The sequence below is a fragment of the Polypterus senegalus genome, chromosome 10, assembly GCF_016835505.1.
Source record: "Polypterus senegalus isolate Bchr_013 chromosome 10, ASM1683550v1, whole genome shotgun sequence".
Classification (NCBI taxonomy): Eukaryota; Metazoa; Chordata; class Cladistia; order Polypteriformes; family Polypteridae; genus Polypterus; species Polypterus senegalus.
Window position 1 is genome coordinate 8,270,310 of NC_053163.1, and position 21,112 is coordinate 8,291,421.

Consider the following 21,112-nt stretch of genomic DNA (forward strand, 5'->3'; position numbering starts at 1 on the left):
TAGGATGATCAGTTAGTTTGAAGGTGAAATTCGAGTCGGGTGTTTTCAATCAATGAGATGCCAATCAGGTGTGAGTGGGCACCCTGTGTCATTTAAAGAACAGGATCTATCAAAGTCTGCTCTTGTGGAAGTGTATCATGGCACGAACAAAGGAGATTTCTGAGGACCTCACAAAAAGAGATGTTGATGCTCATCAGGGTGGAAAAGGTGACAAAACCATCTCTATAGCGTTTGGACTCCACCAATCCACAGTCAGACAGATTGTGTACAAATGGAGGAAATTCAAGACCATTGTTACCCTCCCCAGGAGTGGTCGACCAACAAAGATCACTCTAAGAGCAAGGCGTGTAATAATTGACGAGGTCACAAAGGACCCCAGGGTAACTTCTAAGCAACTGAAGGCCTCTCTCACATTGACTAATGTTCATATTCATGAGTCCACCATCAGGAGAACACTGAACAACAATGGTGTGCATGGCAGGGTTGCAAGGAGAAAGCCACTGCTCTCCAAAAAAAACATTGCTGCTCGTCTGCAGTTTGCTAAAGATCACGTGGACAAACCAGAAGGCTATTAGAAGAATGTTTTGTGGACGGATGAGACCAAAGTAGAACTTTTTGGTTTAAATGAAAAGCGTTATGTTTGGAGAAAGGAAAACACTGCATCCCAGCATAAGAACCTCATCCCATCTGTGAAACATGGTGGTGGTAGTATCATGGTTTGGGCCTGTTTTGCTGCATCTGGGCCAGGACGGCTTGCCTTCATTGATGGAACAATGAATTCTGAATTATATCAGAGAATTCTAAAGGAAAATGTCAGGACATCTGGCCATGAACTGAATCTCAAGAGAAGGTGGGTCATGCAGCAGGACAACGACCCTAAGAACACAAGTCATTCTACCAAAGAATGGTTAAAGAAGAATAAAGTGAATGTTTTGGAACCGCCAAGTCAAAGTCCTGACCTTAATCCAATCGAAATGTTGTGGAAGGACCTGAAGAGAGCAGTTCATGTGAGGAAACCCACCAACATCCCAGAGTCGAAGCTGTTCTGTATGGAGGAATGGGCGAAAATTCCTCCAAGCTGGTGTGTAGGAATGAGCAGAAGTTACCGGAAACGTTTAGTTGCAGTTATTGGGGGGTCACACCAGATACTGAAAGTAAAGGTTCACATACTTTTGCCACTCACAAATATGTAATATTCGATCATTTTCCTCAATAAATAAATGACCAAGTATAATATTTGTGTCTAATTTGTTTAACTGGTTTCTTTTTATCTACTTTTAGGACTTGAGTGAAAATCTGATGATGTTTTAGGTCAAATTTTTGCAGAAATAGAGAAAATTCTGAAGGGTTCACAAACTTTCAAGCACAACTGTAATTGTAATAGGCTGCAGGGATGGGCTCCAAGTTTCCTGCAATCCTGCTCCGTATTAAGTGAATTTAGAAAATACAATGTGATTTTATACACATAGATAACCTGGTGATGGATGGCTCTGCCCAAAAGCTTTGGTTCTCGTATTTTTCTGTGCAACCTCTTGTTACCTGTGTTTTCTTTTATAATTAAGTGCTAAATTATCTGACCATTTTAAACTAAAAGCACTTTAAATTACTTAAATAACGAAATGTGTGTTAGAGTTATAAGTTACTGGTACAAAACAAAAAATGTATAAATGTATTTGGATCATACATTTTTAGTCCAACAAAAATGAAGAATTTAGATGAAGCTAGATAAAATGCTTTCAATGTAAATTCCTTTGTAAATTAGTTAAGCGAGTTTCTTTTTTTTGTGTGTGTTCTTTATTTTGTCTTATACAATTTCTTATATTAGGAATTTGTTAGTTTTCGCATACCTCTTGGGGTCAGAGTGCAGCACCCCTGGAGCAATTGAAGGTTAAGGGCCTTGCTCAAGGGCCCAGTAGAGTAGGATCTCTTTTGGCAGTGACGGGGATTCGAAAAGTCAACCTTCAGGATACCAGCACAGATCCTAAGCCTCAGAGCCACCACTTCTTTGAAGGGTCCTATAAATTATTTTGTAAATTATTTAGTTCCTTTATAGTTCATCATAACTACTGTTTCATTTGAACTATGGTATGCTTAACATAGGCAGTTTACAGTTATTTAAAAATGTTACAATTTTTTTTCCTCTAGGACTTGGTGGCAGATCAGAGTGTATTTGCAAACTGAATTACAAATAAAAAAGTAGAACTACAAATTTTAACATAGACAAGTTCTGCAAGGTTGCTCTATTATACCTGATCAATTTCTGATAGCAAATATTTCCTTTTACATATAAAAAAATAATGATATTACAGGTCTACAGATGCGGTGGAAAGTATTGGTACCCTTACGCAAATTAAAAATAAACCACAATTTTCAGTGAAATAAGCTGAAACAGACAAAAGTAAGTTGTGCACATCTTTTTTTATTCCATAAAGAGGGCAGTTTGCTTTTTGATTTAAGATGTTGAATAATATTTTAAAAGATTAAGCAAGTGAAAATGGCATGGACAAAATTATTGGGACCCCAACCTAATATTTTTAAGTACAATAACTGCAATCAAACACTTTCTGTAGCTCTAAATATGAATTTTACACCAGTCAACTGGCAACAAGACCCACTATTGTTGAGTAAACTGCTTCTGTTCTTCTAAGTTTAATGGGTTCTTCCTCCTCACCGCAACTTTCAGCTCTTTCCATAGACGTTCAAATGGATTCGGGTCAGAACTCGTATAGTGGGCCGCTTCAGTACAGTCTTTCTGAGTGTATCTATTGCAGGTTGAAGCTGTTGTTTGAATTTCTTCTTTACTGGAGAAGACGGGCGCTTCCACTGCTTGCTTTGTCTCTTGTTTTCCACCTCATAGCGATGGACCTACGTCTCCTCCTCTGTGACAATCCACTCCATAACATTCAGATCTTCTTCAGAAGACGCTTTTGTATTTGATCAGCTTCTATCCATTGCTGTTACTGTGTGATTTTCAAACTGCCTTTATTTTTGGGTTTACCTTCACATTAATACTAGCAAATGTACTGATCAGAAACTGGATTTCCTTGTCAATGGAGCCTGTTTAACTCCATATATTAAAATACTGAATTTAAATAAAACATGTTGTGTATAGTCAATGCACAAGCAACAAAAATTCATGGTGTCACTTGCCAGAATGGGAATGAATACATTAATACATTCCTGTTTTTTTATTTTTTGCTAATTATTTTGTTGTTAAAAATGTTCTATAAGGGTTTTAGTAAATGTGTGTGTTTCAGAAGACACAATTTTATCGTTTACTGTCTCCAGATGTTGTACCCTTATGTAGTTTAGTAATGGAGCAGTGTGTTCATCACTTTACCCGTTCATCTGAACTACCTTTAAATTAATCTTAAGAAATGAATGAAAAAAGTCATTGAGTGAGGGAGCCTTGAATTGAATACCAAAGCAAAGCAGGCTAGCCTAGGACTTGTGAGAAGGATCCATGAGCACATTCGAAGGGAAACTGCAACATTTCTACCATCGTCAAACAGAAAAGAAAAAGAAAGACCCCGAATACACACCACGCTATTGTTTTCACATCTGCTTTTAGACAGAAAACACAAACTGGCAGCAAATATGCCTTATAGACTCTGTGATTGGTGATCAATGAATCAGAAGGAGAGGTGGATTTTAAATTCAAAAACTCCGCATTATGGGAATGTGTTACCAGTTTAGTATGTAGGCTGATTTTCCACAAGTATATTTTTAACAAAATTTTAGCAGACAATGCTTTCGTTTTGCACGTTGTGAACGTACCACTAGATAACTGAAATCTGGATTACGTGACATGACTTTTTATTTTTCCAATTGATGTTTTTCACATCATTTGTGGATCATTGGACACCACTGGCTTGTATTTTACCCTGAACTTTTTTTGTCTTTATTTTCCATGAAAATATGAGATTATATTATTTTCTTGGACTTCACTACAATACACATGGGGTAAGTTACATATAAAAAATATCATTTTTGGGTGGAGTATTCCTTTAAAGAAGATACTCACTGGCTTTCCTGAATTAAGCGCTATGGAGGTACAGCCCCTACACATATTGTGATAAAATAAAGTAATATGCCTCCTACAGTTCTCTCACTGACGACTTGAATAATATTGTTGAACTAAGTTTGCATATAAAACAAAAACATGAAGCACTTTTAAATTATTGTGTGTAATATATTTACAAAAATGTCAGAGTCTGGCACAATCACAAAAGTTCTTCAGCTACCCCAGAGGGTCAATGATAGACATTGTCATCAATAAATTGAATTCTGTCACAAATATTTCTCATTAATTTGTTTGCCCTGTTGTGTGACATAGAAAGCCTAAGAAACTTTCCCTTGAGATATGTCTTAAGTGCTTACAATATTTAATGGTAAATTAGTTTCTACATAGGTCATGATTACTATGAGATTTCAATGATTTGGCTTCAAACTAGTGGCATTGAAATAACAAGAGTATCGTAACTGCAAGGTTTGAATGAGGGAAGGAAGTTGTTAGTGGTTTAAAACATAGTCAGTAACACGCTGACAAGAAAAAAGAATATTGTCTTGAATACGGGTTGAAAGGTCTTACATTGTGTGGCAATTTTTGATCCTTAATGAAGTATAAAATTGCTGAAGATGTTTAGTTCTTTTGGTTGTGGTTGAGACAGGTTGAAGTAAGGCAGACGTTAACACAGTGAAAGGCAACCTTTTTGAGTTGCGGCGCACTAAGTCCAAAAATTTTCTTTTGCAGCGCACCTGAGGGACTGCCCATAAATAAAGTCGTGACGACACAATCTATGGACAATCGCCAATAAAAACAGTTAATTTTACAAGTTTGAAAGACATTTTATTAATAAAGGAATCAAAGGATAAATCTTAAATGTAATTAATGTGAACGTTGAGATTGTTTTTCAGCACATATGAGATTGATGCGAGGATCAATTTTCGAAAGACAGACGCGCATTTCCTTGTCGATCATTTGAAGTCTCTCGCGTTTCTTAGACTTCATTTCTGTATCCGTACAGTGAGCGAGATCTTCTCACAACGAGACTTTTTAAGTCTCACGAGATGTGTTTTTGACACCGCTGGGGTTGATATTATGAAGAGTGGTGAACAGCGAAAATTTTAACTTGCATTCAAAATAAATACATTCGTTTATTCAACAATCTGATTAACCGTTATCTGTTTTTCCAACATAAAATATATTTTTTTAAACATTATCTTTTTAATCAACCAAAAGTTCAAAAACACTAGCAATTCTAAATATTTTACAAAAGTTTTCGCGGCGCCCCAAGAAAATTCCACGGCGCACCAGTGCGCTGCAGTACACCAGTCGCCAGTCAATGGGTTAACACATTATTTAATTTAAAACCATTAGTTTATTAAAAGCACTGGTATTAAAACTCATTCAACACTGAGTGCTATTTAAATATGATAGCAACCAAGATGGCTAAAACAGCAGATATCCAGCTGCCTTCCAATTCACCTCTTGGTGGCCTAGGTTTAACATATTTATAATGTAAATTATAATTTACTTATTTTATGACCATTATAAGCGGCACAATGGCGCAGTGGTAGCGCTGCTGCCTCGCAGTTAGGAGACCCAGGGTCACTTCCCAGGTCCTCCCAGGTGGAGTTTGCATGTTCTCCCCGTGTCTGCGTGGGTTTCCTCCGACAGTCCAAAGACGAGCTGGTTAGGTGCATTGGCGATTCTAAATTGTGCTTGGTGTGTGTGTGTGTGTGTGTGCGCACCCTGCACGGGGTTTGATTCCTGCCTTGCGCCCTGTGTTGGCTGGGATTGGCTCCAGCAGAACCCTGTAACCCTGTAGTTAGGATATAGCGGGTCGGGTAATAGATGGATGACCATTATATGCGGACAATAGTTTTGGATGATCCACTGTGGCAACCCCTAACGTGACCAGCCGAAAGAAGAAGAAGAAGGAGGAGGAGGCTTATTGACCTAATGACAAATAACTTCCATATATACTGCAAAGTATATATGCTTGATATTTATGTAAATGTGCTGCATGTTTTGTTTTACTGTTCAATCGAATATGTTTTTGTTAAATATTTTTGTGTGTTTCATTCAAACTATTTTATGCTTGTAAATATTCCAAAGCGATGCCCAGTTGACTAGAGGTTGCTGGGACAACAGCGCTACCAGCCCGAAAACAGTCTGAATCAACGTAAGTTGCCCTAATTCGGGGTGTCCATAAGAAATGTAACAATTTACTTAATGAGTAAGAAGTTCATGAAGTATATAATAAACTAGAATAGTTGTGTCAATAATGTGAAATATTAACATTGCTGCTCCAATTTAAATGTTTAAACTTTAAATATTCTCCGTGTGTCATATAATTTTGAAACAAGATTACTGCATTGCCATGAGTGCTGAAGAGTTAAATATTTTAATGGTATGCAATCAGAATAATCGAAGTTGTAGTTTGTGTTTGTGTGTGGACTCCTACACCTTTCATGATCTCTCAAGTATCTCCATGCAGACAGACACATGTTAAAGTGAAGATGATCCACGCCGGTGCAGTTTGCTTGACTTTGTGTGTCTTCTTTAGGCAGTAGGTCATACTTATTCTATGTTAATTAATGTTGACTTATGTTTATTTTTTATTGTGTCTTCTATTTTTCTATTCATTTTGTAAAGCACTTTGAGCTACATTTTTTTTGTATGAAAATGTGCTATATAAATAAATGTTGATTGATTGATTGATTGATTGATTGGAGATCTATTCTAAAAAGTAAGAAATGACAGAACTATCAGGAAAGCTCATTTGTACAGCATGTGCTCTCTAGTATCCCGCTCTCATCTTACAGATCCAATATTGTTCAGTTGTGCAGGTCTGCGTTTTTAGCGACTCCTGAGCAATGCAGGCACAGTCACCCTCTGTGCTGCTGCCCAAAGCCAACCTGTAAAATTACAAAAAAGAAACCATTAGAGAGATCTTTAAAGCCAAACTTAAAACACTGTCAAGTTTAGGTTTGTATTCATGCTTAAAATTCACAGAGCTGAAATAAACAAGGATACAACTTCATTTAATCCCTTTGTGCTCATGAATAGAGTAGGCACTGGTAATTATCATTAAGAAAATGGAATATCAGGCACATTTGAAACGTGCAAACAGAATAGAAAAACTTCTGTCTGGTGTCTTTGTCATATCATGCCTGAAATAAACAGGAAAATTAAAAGGGTTGAGACTCCATATCTGGAAAGTCTGCACATAGGCACAGTCAAGCTGCCCGTTATTGCCGTTCTGCAGACAGCAAGCTTGTGATACGAAGTAAGCGTGACAAATTGTCAGAGTCGTACAATTCATCCTCCCATGCCTTGTCCTTGTCATGTAATCAGAAACCATCAGGGTGATGAAATCCAGTAGTTGCCATCATTAAATTTTACCTTCCCTCCAACCATATGCTGTGTGAAGAGCAGTCGGCTTAACTTTCATTGCAATTGAGTTTTTTTTTTTTTCTTTTTGCTTGAAGAGCTTTATTCACTGACATAGGATCATAGCACTTACACAGATTTTCACGGATGAAATAAAAACAAAAAGCTGTGGACGCGATGCCCCATGAGAGGCCAATTGTCAAACAGATATGGGTTCAGACATTAAATGTGTTGCAGAGCTGACCTAAGTACTTTAGATGTAGGGAGCTAATTACTAAGTAGTGTAGTTGAATGTAGCATCACGGAAGTCTTCTGTTCTTGATAGAACAAAATTTGGAAACATTCTAGAAATTGGAGATGATGGCATTGCGTGATGAGAGATGTATTTGGGATGAATTACAGTACCTGTTCTCATGTAAATAGTTCATATGCTATTAGAACCTTGTATGAGTAAACATCTAACCATATTCTTAGAGAAAATAAACCTCATTGGGGTCAGAATAAACTTTGTTATTTTGCCATACACTAAATTTCAGCCTTCTCCTGTACTACCTGTAGCATTAAACGGGCAACTTCAGAATGCAGTTAAAATGAATGGCTGTCTTCATTTTTATGTCTGTTGGTGTTGGCACACACTATTGCCTTTGATAGACAGAAATACTATTGGTAATACATAAATATGTATTCTTAGTTGATACAACTGTAGAAAATAGTTCATAATATATCAATAGATAGCAAATATATTAACACAATTATTATTTATTTAGGGAAGCACGGTAACATAATGGTAGCACTGCTGCCTCACAGTAAGGAGACCCGGGTTCGCTTCCCAGGTCCTCCCTGTGTGGAGTTTGCATGTTCTCCCCGTGTCTACGTGGGTTTCCTCCCACAGTCCAAAGACATGCAGGTTAGGTACATTGGCGATCCTAAATTGTCCTGGGTGGGTGGGTGTGTGTGCCTTGCGGTGGGCTGGCACCCTGCCCGGGATCTGTTCCTGCCTTGCTGGCTGGGACTGGCTCTAGTAGACCCCCGTGACCCTGTATCAGGATAGAGCAGGTTAGAGAATGAATGACTGACTGACTGATTATTTATTTATTTTTGCTTCTTGACAGATGTTCCATAAAATGGAGTGTAAGCATCAAAGAGCCATAAATGTGAATTTTTGAAAATGTTTCCCAAGAGAAAATGTGAATGGAGAAATTATGGAATGACAAGCCCTGCATGGCAAAGTTGCTTACCAGGTTTTATTAAAGGGCTCTTCATTCACCCATCTCCACTCATCCTTACGTGTTCTCCTCATCAGTCCAATCCAGAAACTTAGAAAGCGTCTACTCTGAAGAATCAGAAATTCCTGAAAAATCACATATAAGATGACAGAAACAGAGGTCAGACACGGGTCATAATGTATTAATTATGTATTTGAATTATTCATTTATTTCATTTACTCTGAAATTTCTTTTGAAACTGCTAATCGCAGTAATGTTTTTTGAACAGGACTAAAAAACGTAAAGACCAACAGTGATCAGTGTGCTAAATCATTATGTAACACACCAGGCTAATGGAAAGTTTTCAGTCTACCTAAGATGCATCTCTGTTTGGTTGTGGGAGGAAACCACAGACCCCAGTATAGTGGAAGAAATTCTGAGGGACCGTATTACGATGGGTCAGCAAAGATTGTGTTCAGAGGGGCCACTGTGGCTGCAGGTTTTTGTTCCAATCAGCTTCAATTCTTAATTGGACTTCTGGGCTAATTAAGTGAACTGTTATTTGCCATATTCTGTGTTTTGGGAAAAATGTAGAAATTAGAAAACTAAGTTTGGTAAAATATATATATATATATATATATATATATATATATATATATATATATATATATATATATATATATATATTAGCAGAAGTTGCTTGGGAATCTATAACCGATGAATTTCCCAAATGAAAGAAACAGAACATAGAAACAGAACAAACAGTTTTCTGATTCACCTTTTATTGTAGGTTCCTCCACTCTGGATTGTGTCTGCTGTGGCGTTTCAGACGCTCTTGAAATAGACTTTCTTGTGGCATCTGAAGTGGACCTTCCAATTCTACATCTTTTTTTCGGGGGCATGAGTATATTAGCGAAAAGTAGGACAATTATAATGTGTTACATGGTATTACGTACGAAATAAGCACAACAATGAGATGAATTTACGTTATTTACAATACGTCGGAAAGCGAACAAATAGCACCAGTCAGTCAGAAAGAGCAACACTGACATTATACTGTGAGTCAGAAAGCGAGCAAATAGCACCACAAATACGGAAAGCCAGTGAGAAAGAGTAACACTGAAACTGTACCGGAAAAAATGGCGGGGAGGGGTGCCCTATTTGTAAGGAGCGTCTATGTTGAACCGTGCTGCTATCTAACAGACATTGGCGATGGTAACTACAGAGAGAAGTGACATGCAACCGGTGCTGTGTGTGGGGAAAATGGCGGGTGAAGGATGCTGTCTTTTTAAGGCGAGTCTCTGTTCAAATGTGTTGCCATATAATGGATGTTGGCGAATGAAATACAGCACTATCAGTGCGTGTGGGAGAGTGACCCGCGGAAACGCGAGTGTGTCTGCCGGTCACGCGCATTGTGTCGTTCAAGTTTTACATCCATATGGCAGTTCCCCTTCACCCGATCAAAGCAGTCGGCCTTCTCATACTTGGACACTTCCACGATCTCTTGCCAATTTAAAGAAACATGGGTAAAGAGCGACGCACATGGACCAAACGTGCCACTTGATTGCGCCGCCGTGAACGTCTGTTGCAACGTGTGGCCATCTTGTCAGTGATAAGTACAGGGACCTGTGCCGAACGTTGTGTCAGTGAAAAGGTGCCCTGCACTTCACTACGATCATTTTTCCCAACCAAACATACCCCATGACCTCCTCCTGGTCACAAAGGAGCCCCATCCCCAGTTTGGTGGCGATCGGAACCCCGTGCAGATTTGTATGGCAGACAAACAAACATACATACATTGACTCTGCTTTATATATATACATATATATATATATATATATATATATATATATATATATATATATATATATATATATATTCATAGCCTTCATAGTCTGAGTCCCGATCTGATTGTATGGGTGGTTACCTACCAGGTAACGCATGTGGGTTGGTCTGCCAGTCGGCAAACATCCGCCACGGGCCCTCTCAGTTGCGAGAAGCAGGTCATAGAATGTTACATAGTTTACTGTGAATTAATGTAAAGAGTACGTGACACGTGTTTCACCCTTATTTGGGCTCATCAGGCGTACACACACCACTGCACCCTTCGTGGGGATCGAACCTCAGCGTCAAAGACAAAGTCCCTTTATGCTGTGCCACGGTGTGTGGTTAGTTTATGAAAACTATTGTAATAGACACAACTTTAAAATTAACAATTTATTACCAAACGAGCTGTGCTACCCATCTAAGAAGGGTTGAAATCCAAGTTTGCAGTACCCTGTCTGTTAGAATGTATTTTGTTCTGCGTGCAGTAATAAATTGTATTATGTTTTTCATTCCTACAGATGGCGCTTCAGCAACATTAGCACTGCATTTACAAATCCCATACCAAATGGCATATAGCAGAGACATTGCAACCGGATGGACACACAGATACACGGACAGACACTTGTGCTTTTGTTAAGGTTGATTAAAAATGATGAAGAATTAGAAAATCTATTTTATTTTCCACAACTGAGTCTTACAAGCTCTCGCACCACCTACAGATGCGGCCTAATATATTGGTACACTTCCAATATTTAATAAAGAATCACAATTTTCTGGGAAATAAGCTGAAACTGACCAAAATAATCGGTACCCACATTCTATATTCTGTATTCCGTAGAGCGGGCACTTTGTTTTAAATTTAAAGCTTATAGTTATGGACCAGATTGTGATGCTATTTTAAAAAGCAAAAGGGTACCGATACTTTGGGCTTGCTGTACTCGTTCAATCCGTTAACCAGTCCCTAAGTCAGCTGTGTATGAACTGCTTCCATATTGCTTGCAAAATATGTAAGGATAAATATGTACATTATTACTGAACACAACTGTATCAGAGCCTAGTTACTGTATATGTATTTTTCAATACTCACCAACTCCTCTGACTCCTCCATCACAATGAGTTGGGCCTTCTGAGAAAAACAGTTGACTTTACTCGTAGTCCAGTTTGCTTTACTGGTTGATAAAAAGTAACAATTGTTTTTCAATCTTGTCCATTTTTCGGGACAGTATCCTTTACCTAAAAGTAAGGTATGCATAAAATGTAATAGTTAAAAATGAATTATAGATGTGCAGTCTCCATTCTGTGGTGTTGATGGTTATAAATAATTAACCGCTGTAAGAGACTTGAACTCACTTTTTCAAACGTTTCTCAAAGATATGCATATTTCTGACACTACCGTTGCACTGGTTTCCATGTCAGGAAGTGCTGGAAACAGTAGCATTGTGGTGTTGAATTTAGATTTTCATTTTTACTTGGCCTCTGCGCAGCACAGTAAACCCGTGTCTGTCAGATAATGGAGTTATTTTGGTAGTTTACATCCCATGGCACCCATCACCTGACGCTATTATATGACAAATTTCTCCATATTCCAGCTCACTTAATCCAGACCAGGGTCGCCTGGGGCCATGGTGCCCATCACAGCTAGCATAGGGCTCATGGCAGGAACAAACCCTAAACAGACCGACAAATTACACCAGGAATAGAAATATTTTAATGTCATGCCACATTGCATTACAAGCTTTCTGAAAAGTCAACACAAATAATAATGTGTGCAGACATCTAATTAGATGCCCATTTAAACCTGCCTTAACTGTGTACTATTGCACCAGTACTACATATGACCTTAACTTAGTCTGCTGGAGTCATTATTTTTTTATTAATAGAATAAAAATAGGGAATGTTAATGGCTGTCTTTCATTTCATCCATTGGTTCACTTCAAGGACGCTGTCTGACTCCTCTTCTAAACTGTCTAACTGTTAAAATGAGTAGTAAAATGGTTGGTGTGCAGCAGCCTCTCTACACTCTAAGGGTGCCAAAGGTGTTCTTCAGAGTGATGCCATAGGGCCCGGGGAACAATTTCTGTTATCCAAAAGAACCATCCACATTAAGGTTCCAGAAGAAAAAAAAAAACAGATCTAAGGGTTCTATAAATCATGAATAGATGATAAAAGATTTGTTAGATACCAGCGGGTTCCTGATTTTAACAGGACACTTACCGCATACAATCAAAGGGCTGAGTTTGGTTTTTCTTCATCTGTCATGTCCTGCTTGTAACCCACTCTACATTAAATCTTCTGTTTGGTCCATATATTAGGAACCTTTTCAAAGCTCAAAGAACCAATTTTATATGGAAGAAACCTTCCCAAATGAAATTATTCTAAGACGTACCACCAAAACCAGTAAAGTGCCACTAAGGAGCTATTATTTTAGAGTAAATGTTTGACAAAAAAGAAGGAAAGCTGACTCGATTTTGTAAGAAAGCAGCCATCCCCTGTTTTCTAAAGTTTCATCAGACTGCAGATTTAGGTCCCAAGGGTCAAAAACAATAGATTTAATAACTCTGTTATTTCTCGAGCTATAAACATTTTGAATTCTGGTAGTTGTTAGGATCCTGCTGAATTCTAAATTATTATTCAATTCTTTATTTTTATTTGGTGAACTTATCAATTGTAACAATGGTTGTTGTCACTTAGCTTATATTTATGGTACAACATGCTATGTTTTGTACTTTCTTGCTGCAAGAAAATATCCCTCTGGGATAATAAAGTCTACCTACCTACCTACCTACCTATAGTGATAGGGCCCACCTGAAATGTCCGTTCTACTCCATCTACTCACATCACATCAGTGTGTCTGTGTCCATTGATAGACTTACAAGTAAGATGCTCACTTTTCATATGAAGTTAACAGTGTTCTTACTAATCTGTTGAAAATGTCATTATTTTAGATAATTAAAAAATATAAAACATATCTTGAAAAACCTAGAATTTCTTGTTTTAGTCACTTAAAAACATTTAATTTTTTGAACTAGTCCCAAGTATATTACAAATAAAGACCTGAACTCACTTTTTCAAACTTTTCTCAAAAATATGCATATTTCTGACACTACCGTTGCACTGGTTTCCAGGTCAGGAAGTGCTGGAAACAGCATTGTGGTGTTGAATTTGGATTTTCATTTTTACTTGGCCTCTGTGCAGAACAGTAAACCCGTGTCTGTCAGATAATGGAGTTATTTTGTTAGTTTACACCCCATGGCACCCATCACCTGATGCTATTATATGACAAATTTCTCCATTTTCCAGCTCGTTTAATCCAGACCAGGGTCGTGTGGGGCTAGATGGGGGTAAATACGGATAAATGGGGAGGATTATAGATTAACTCTGAATGTCCATTTAGAATTGTTAACATAATAAAATCTAATCAACATAAACCATAATACAATATAAACAAAATTATATTGACTAGAAAGCAGTATATATGAAATAAAAAAATGACCCCAACAGGGTCATTAAACTTACTCTTTAGTTCGAGAATTGCTACTATTGTTCCCACTGCCACCAAGAAAAACACGACAAGTCCAAGTGTGCCAAAACATATTTTTCGTTTCTTCTTGCCTTCTCAATAAAATGAAACCAGTAATCCGGAATTAAACAAAAAAGTGCAAATTATATAATATAAATATAATTACAGCAATATATTACATTTGTAAAATGGAATATATTTATTAAAAAAATTACTGTAGGAAGGAGTGCATAATCACTTACTCAGGTAGTTATCACCTTTGGCAATGCTGGTAATTAAAACAATAATAATAATTATACATTTTATGTATATAGCGCCTTTCATCATGCTCAAGGCACTTCACAGAGTTTAAGAAACAATGGCAGGGTATACAGTTTATAGCATTGTGCTAAACCAGATAAATAAATAAAGAAGATTAAGACAGTAAATTCAGAGAAAAAGCCTAACAGACAACATAATTGATGGTCCCGCACACACACATACACACACACAGGTTACGTGAGCATCTTGACATGGAGGTCAACTGAGAGAAGGGTAATAAAGTCAAGTTGAGCTGAAAGCCTTCCTGAACAGATGAGTTTTGAGTTGTTTTTTAAAAGAATTCATGGAGTCAGCTGACCTGATTAATGTCGGTAGGTCATTCCAGAGTCTGGGCACTCGCTATACAGCTGAAGGCCCTGCTGTCACCCATGGAGTGTAGATTAGTGTGGGGCACAACAAGAACAAGACACCCCTTCAAAGGATGACAAGTTAAATGTAGGTTGAGAGGGGGATCTCTGTTTCACTTTCCGCCTGGGGCACCAGAAATATAAACAAATTTGTGCAATTTGAGCAAGGTTCATAAATCAGCGAGAGGTTATGTTAGACACGCTCACTCTCCTTGTAGCAGTTTGGACAGAGCCATGGACTTCCCTTGTCAAATAGCCCAGACGTGTTTGTTGCAATAAACAAAATAATACAACTTATTAATAATATAAAGATGTAATTCTTTTGTTTAGGATTTTGTCTCCTTCTTTACCTTGGTTACACCTTCTGGTTGTGGGTGGTAATGCAGTTTCTTTTGAGGTTTAACACACTTTCTCTGACCTCTTGTTGCTAGCAAAATCACATTTTCTGAGGAAATGGTGAGCAGTCTGTTGCCGTTCTTAGCAAGATTCTCTCTTTCAGTCACTATCACACACACACACATACATATATACAGTATGTATCGATGTATGCATGTATAGCATATATGTATGTATGTATATATGTATGTATATGTGCGTGTATGTGTATGTCTATATATGCTGTATAGAAGATAAATACCACTGACTCACTCATCACGAAATCTCCTGAGCCATGAGGACTTGGGACTTGAAATTTGGAATGTAGGTTACTCTTGGCCCATAGGTGCTCGCTAAGAAATGGTTTTAAAAATTTTGTGGTCCAAGCGCGTTCTTTCTGTATGTGTGTCCGTTTTTCACGAGAGAATTACTTAATGGATTTAGATCGGGTTGTTTTCTAGAATTTCACTGAACTTTCCGGTTGATTTTGCGTTAAGTGTCAGAATTCGCTTGCGGTACCGATGTATTTAAGCAAATACAACAGATTGGCTGTGGGCCGAGAGCAGGGGGACGGGGCCTTCCTCATTCACTCGCCAGCCTCTGTTTGAGTTGGTCTACGTCTCGCCAAGTGTTGGAGTGCACCTCGCCTCCGCTTAGCTAGCAATACCCATTTGTTCAGCAGACTTTATCATCTACAGATTGTTAAGGAGTAACGTTTGATGTTTTTGAGAGAGAGAAATCAGAGCTCCATGTGTTTTAGAGGGTAGATGCTGATTGCCAGAGATATCACGGCCTTATGCTTTTCTCCCCACGCGGGGAACGCTTTCCCGTCAGAGCTGAACATGATCGTATACAGTGCCAACGTCTATTGATTTTTAAAGTTTGTCTTATTTCATTACTATGTGGGTACAGCTAGTGTATGTATATATATATATATGTGTGTGTATGTAAGTGTGTATATATGTATATGTGTATGTGTATTGTGGATTGTGCCCGGCAGTTTATCCCGGCCAAGTCCCCCAAGCCGCCAGATGGAGCCCTCCCTGCAGTATGGAGGTGCCCCTAAGACCAGCAGGGAGTCATGGACTATGTAGTTTTTATTCTCAGCCCTGCTGGATACCACAGGGGCCACAAGAGGGAGCTGCAGGGAGGACCAAAGACTTATTTGTACACTATGACCCGGAAGTTCGTCATAGGAAGAGCGATGGACTTCCGGGATGAAGAAAAGTACTTTTTACCTGACCCGGAAGTGATACAAGATCACATGGACTGGGGACACTTCCGGGTCAGGGAATATAAAAGGACTGAGGGAACTCCCAGACGGCAAGCTGAGCTGGGTGGTAGGAGCGCAACGTGTCTGGGAGTGGAGGATTGTTGATTTATTATTGTGGTTTATGAATAGTGTGGAGTGGAGGGTGCTTAGTGCACATTGTTATAATAAAAAGAATAATTGTAGCACTTTTACGAGGTGTTTGGCGTGGTACCTGAGGGTTCAAGGGAGCACTAGTGCCCCCTACTGCGACAGTATATATACTCAGCAAAAAAAGAAACGTCCTCTGACTTTCAACTGTTTTTACTTTCAGTAAACTTAATGTGTAAATATTTGTATGAACACTAAAAGAGTCAACACCATAAGACATAAACTAAAAATGTTTCACAATGTGTCCCTGAATGAAGGGAGGCTCAAAATCAAAAGTACCAGTCAGTGTCTGGTGTGGCCACCAGTGGCTTGAAGTACTGCAGTGCATCTCCTCCTCATGGACTGGACCAGATTTGTCAGTTCTTGCTGTGAGATGTTACCCCACTCTTCCACCAAGGCACCTGCAAGTTCCTGGACATTTCTGGGGGGAATGGCCCTAGCCCTCACCCTGCGATCCAACAGGTCCCAGACGTGCTCAATGGGATTGATATCCGGGCTCTTCCACTGCGAGGATGATCAGCTGTCCTTCCTGTCTCCCTGTAGCGCTGTCTTAGGCGTCTCACAGTGCGGACATGGCAATTTATTGCCCTAGCCACATCAGCAGTCCTCATGCCTCCCTGCAGCAGGCCTAATGCACGTTCACGCAGATGAGCAGGGACCCTGGGCATCTTTCACAGTCGGTAGGCAAGTCTCTTTAGTGTCCTGCGTTTTTAGAACTGTGACCTTAAATGCCTACTTTCTGTAAGCTGTTAAGGTCTTAACGACCATTCCACAGGTGCATGTTAATTAATTGATTATGGTTAATTGAACATGCATGGAAAACATTGTTTAAACCCTTTACAATGAAGATCTGGAAAGTTATTTGGATTTTTAAAACATTATTGTTGAAATACACAGTCCTGAAAAAGGGACGTTTCTTTTTTTTGCTGAGTATATATGACATTAGCCGACTTGCTGACCAACCACAAGCGTTACCTGGTAGGTAGCCACCCAAACAGTCAGATTGTGATTCAGACTACGAATGCCTAGAATGCAATTACCCTGTTCTACATACTGTCAAATAAAGGAACCACACGCCGTGGCGCAACGTGAGAGGCTTCGCCGCTGACGCATATATATATATATATATATATATATATATAGTTCTTTTAAGCATACCATATTGAACTCTGGACTCTTAAGCAAACTCTTGTGTAGAAATATTTGCATCTCATACCCTTATTTTAGAAGCCGAAAAAAGTGCAAGACATATTTTTAGAATTTATTGGCCCAGGGAAATTGGGATTAGAGGGGACATCAACCTGGGAAATGCTGTTGTAATTCAAACATGTCAGTGGTTCTGAGATTATTGATTGTTCATCTTATCATTGTTAAATTTATGTGAGGAAAGGGCTTATTAAATGGGATGCATGCTCAAGGAGAGAGAAGATCTGAATTCTCGAAGAAATTGGTTAGACTTCTGTGGACTGAACAGAAATCTGGTGCAGATGAAACGCTCCCAGGCTTGAAAAGACTCATCTTCCATCAAATGTATCTTTGCTTATGTATGTTTCGATAACAGTCTTTTAAAATACATTATCTGTCCAGGTGCAGTTAACCAGTACACATGGGACACACTACTAAGAAGATCTACCTAACACTCATACAAACCACATTGTTAACATTAACTTTAACATACATAAAAGAAGAAAAAAATAACAAACATAGGATGTTACATGATAATGAACTCGATTTATATTGTTAAGAACAGCTGGTGTGGGTGACTACCATATTCCCACAGGAGTTATTTAAGTTTCCATTTATTCATGATTTATTCAAATTGTTATTAATGGTAAATGAAAATGGATTCTGTATTTCTTTGTCTTTTTCATAGCCATTCAAAATGGATGCACATTATTTCCTGTAATATTTCAGCAGTCACATTTTCTTCTGCTGGTATAAAGGTCATGATACAGAGCCATGCTATTATCTTTTCAATTGTTTGCGTGACTTTATCATTTTTGATTTCATATGCTCGGCTTTACTGCAGAAAACTACCACAGTGTTTTTGAGTCACAATTGTTTCAAAGCTTATTAGAAAAAAAAAATGTAATGTGTCAGGCAAAATGTTAATATTTCTGCTAGAAAAAGACAATCTGATGTTCTTTTTCATTAAAATGAAGTCAGTCCAAGTAGAATGGGATTAAAAAATTCAGAAGGAAAAGAAGCACGCTGTCAAAAGGCAGGGCAGAACATTTGTTGTTGAAATATGTAATATGTCGAATCAATTATTATTACATTAAACAAAATTTAAGTTACAAAACAAATATTTTTCTGAGTTTAACCTGCTATTCTGGGTAACTGTATATAAACCATAAAATTTTTCTCTGCTTATTTTGAAATTTTCAAGTATTGAAAGATGTGATAACATAATAAACACAGCTTTAAAATGTTAAGATTTGCGCACAGACTGGTAGCTTTACACAAAGAAAATGCTATAAAGTTAAGCGATGGCACATTTTAATTATAAAACATGAATGCACATCGGCTGATAGTTTCTTTCTTAACAAGCATTCCCAAATAGAAACATAATGTATTCTCTCTGTGCTGTGAACATATTCAGTTATTTTTCCAAATATATTGACTTACTTATTGGTAATATTTTTTAGTTTTGGGACTGCAGAAACTGTGACAATGGCTTCTTTTGGTGTTAATAACATTTACAAAATGTCAGTGAAGTGGCTACTTGTGCCAGTGGACCATCTTAGGAGCCTTTGACATGTCAGTAAAATGACTTGTGAATATAAAACCTCACAGATTTGATACCAAAGTCCGCAATACAAAAAGAAAAATGTCTCACTGAAGCCACCTCTGGCCCCTCCAAAGTGACATTATTTTAGCAGGTCGCATTGCAGAGACGAATGGCCACCTCACTAAAACCAAAAGAAGCTTTTGATAAGCTCTTGTTGCACAACTGAGTAAAAGATTCATTTTTGCAGTGTGTAAAGTTTTGCCCATTTATTTATTCTGTAAGCAAGTTTAATGAGAAACGCATTCTGTTAGAATCTACAGAAAAAAATGATAGATATTTTTGTTATTCTGCACATTATTAAAAAGAAATAATTAGCATCAGCCAAATATCTCTCTATTAAAGTCTGCCTGTATGTAAACCATTTGAGATTGGTATAACCTTTCTTATTATTCTCTGTTAAATGTTCATCTATATAGCTTATTGCAATTGGTCATTATTTATTATATTAATTTTATAGTATCTCCACCAAACCATTTTTAACAAGGCCACAGTATCTTAATACATTTATTGAACTTGCTAAATGTGCAACATATGGCAAATATTTTAACAGAATTCTTGAACTGTTACATAATACATAAGGCTCAAATACAACATATGCCAATCTGAAATAAAGACAGTTTAAATTCCATTTGTTTTTAACTATTAATATAAAAAGACAGAGAATAAGGGAGAAAGTGGTGAGATTATGGAAAGAAAAAAAAAAAAAAAACCATACCTGAAGTTTTATCAGAAGATCTTTTCCCTCCAGAGAAATTTACTTCTGCGTATGTGATTTCTGTAGCCATGTCTGAAGAGTGAGAAGGGGTGAAATATACAAATCAGGAAATGTGCTCAGAGCTATAGAAGTGTATTTACTTCCATAGCCACAAAATGAGGCACCATTTGCAGAATATATAGCAAGTAACAGAAAAATATTTATGTGAAGTCAATTTATTTTGTTAATCATCAGTGAAAAATTGGCTATTGTTAAAATAAAAATGTCTAACCATATTGCAGTTAGCTAAACAGAGCCTGATGGACTGAATGGTCTTGTCTGCTAGTGAGATTTATGCTCTTAATATATTTTCTTAACACCTCACATGTACACATAACCAGCACTGTAATCATTTTTAAAAGGCTGGTTAAGGGCAGTAGGATGTATTGGAAAAGAATTTAAAAATATGCATTACGTAAGCAGCACCATAGAATTTTGATTTCATTAACAATGTCGTGAGAAGTCAAGTACAATGACGCCTTTTATTGGCTAATTAGAAGATTACAATATGCAGGCTTTGGAGGCAAATCAGGCCCCTTCTTCATGTAAGATGTACAATATATGTGTTATATATGTTACATCTCACCTGAGGAAGGGGCTGGAGTTGCCTCCAAAGCCTGCATATTGTAATTTTTTTAGTTGGGTTGGCACCCTGCCTTGTGCCCTGTGTTGGCTGGGATTGGCTCCCGCAGACCCCCGTGACCCTGTATTCGGATTCAGCGGATTAGATAATGGATGGATGGATGGATAATAAAGGGTGTCATTGTGCTTGACTTCTCACTTCATTCATAATGGCTAACACGGTACAACACCTTCGTACTATTTCATTAACAATAAAGCAAAAAACTTTAATGCAAAACTAAACAGAAAGTGAAGTAAATCCATCTTCCTGTAAAAGTAACCTCATTGCTGTTATTCATTCAAGTCTTTGTCTTTTCAAGAGGGAACATCTTCTGTTTAGCAGGAGTCAGAATCGTATCCTGGGTGCTCCTCCACACTAGAATGTCGACACGTTGGTCACATGATCCGCCTTACTGTTTTATGGAGACTGTATTAGCAAGGTACAATGACTTTAGACAGATACATAGCACTTTAGTTGTCCCCCAGGGGGAAATGTGGCTTTTTACAGAAGCTCTTTAAATACATAAATAGG

At 37.9% G+C, this 21,112-nt stretch overlaps 1 protein-coding gene across 1 annotated transcript; it reads right to left on the bottom strand.

The window, feature by feature from the left end:
• Positions 1–6,697: 6,697 nt before the first annotated feature.
• On the bottom strand, positions 6,698–19,990 carry LOC120536363 (C-type lectin domain family 2 member B-like). Its single transcript, XM_039764688.1, has 5 exons — positions 19,921–19,990; positions 13,948–14,043; positions 11,519–11,664; positions 8,638–8,750; positions 6,698–6,924 (listed from the first exon to the last, which is right to left on the bottom strand). The coding sequence occupies exons 1-5, from the start codon at positions 19,988–19,990 to the stop codon at positions 6,807–6,809; spliced, it is 543 nt and encodes a 180-aa protein (XP_039620622.1). The 3' UTR covers positions 6,698–6,806.
• Positions 19,991–21,112: the final 1,122 nt, after the last annotated feature.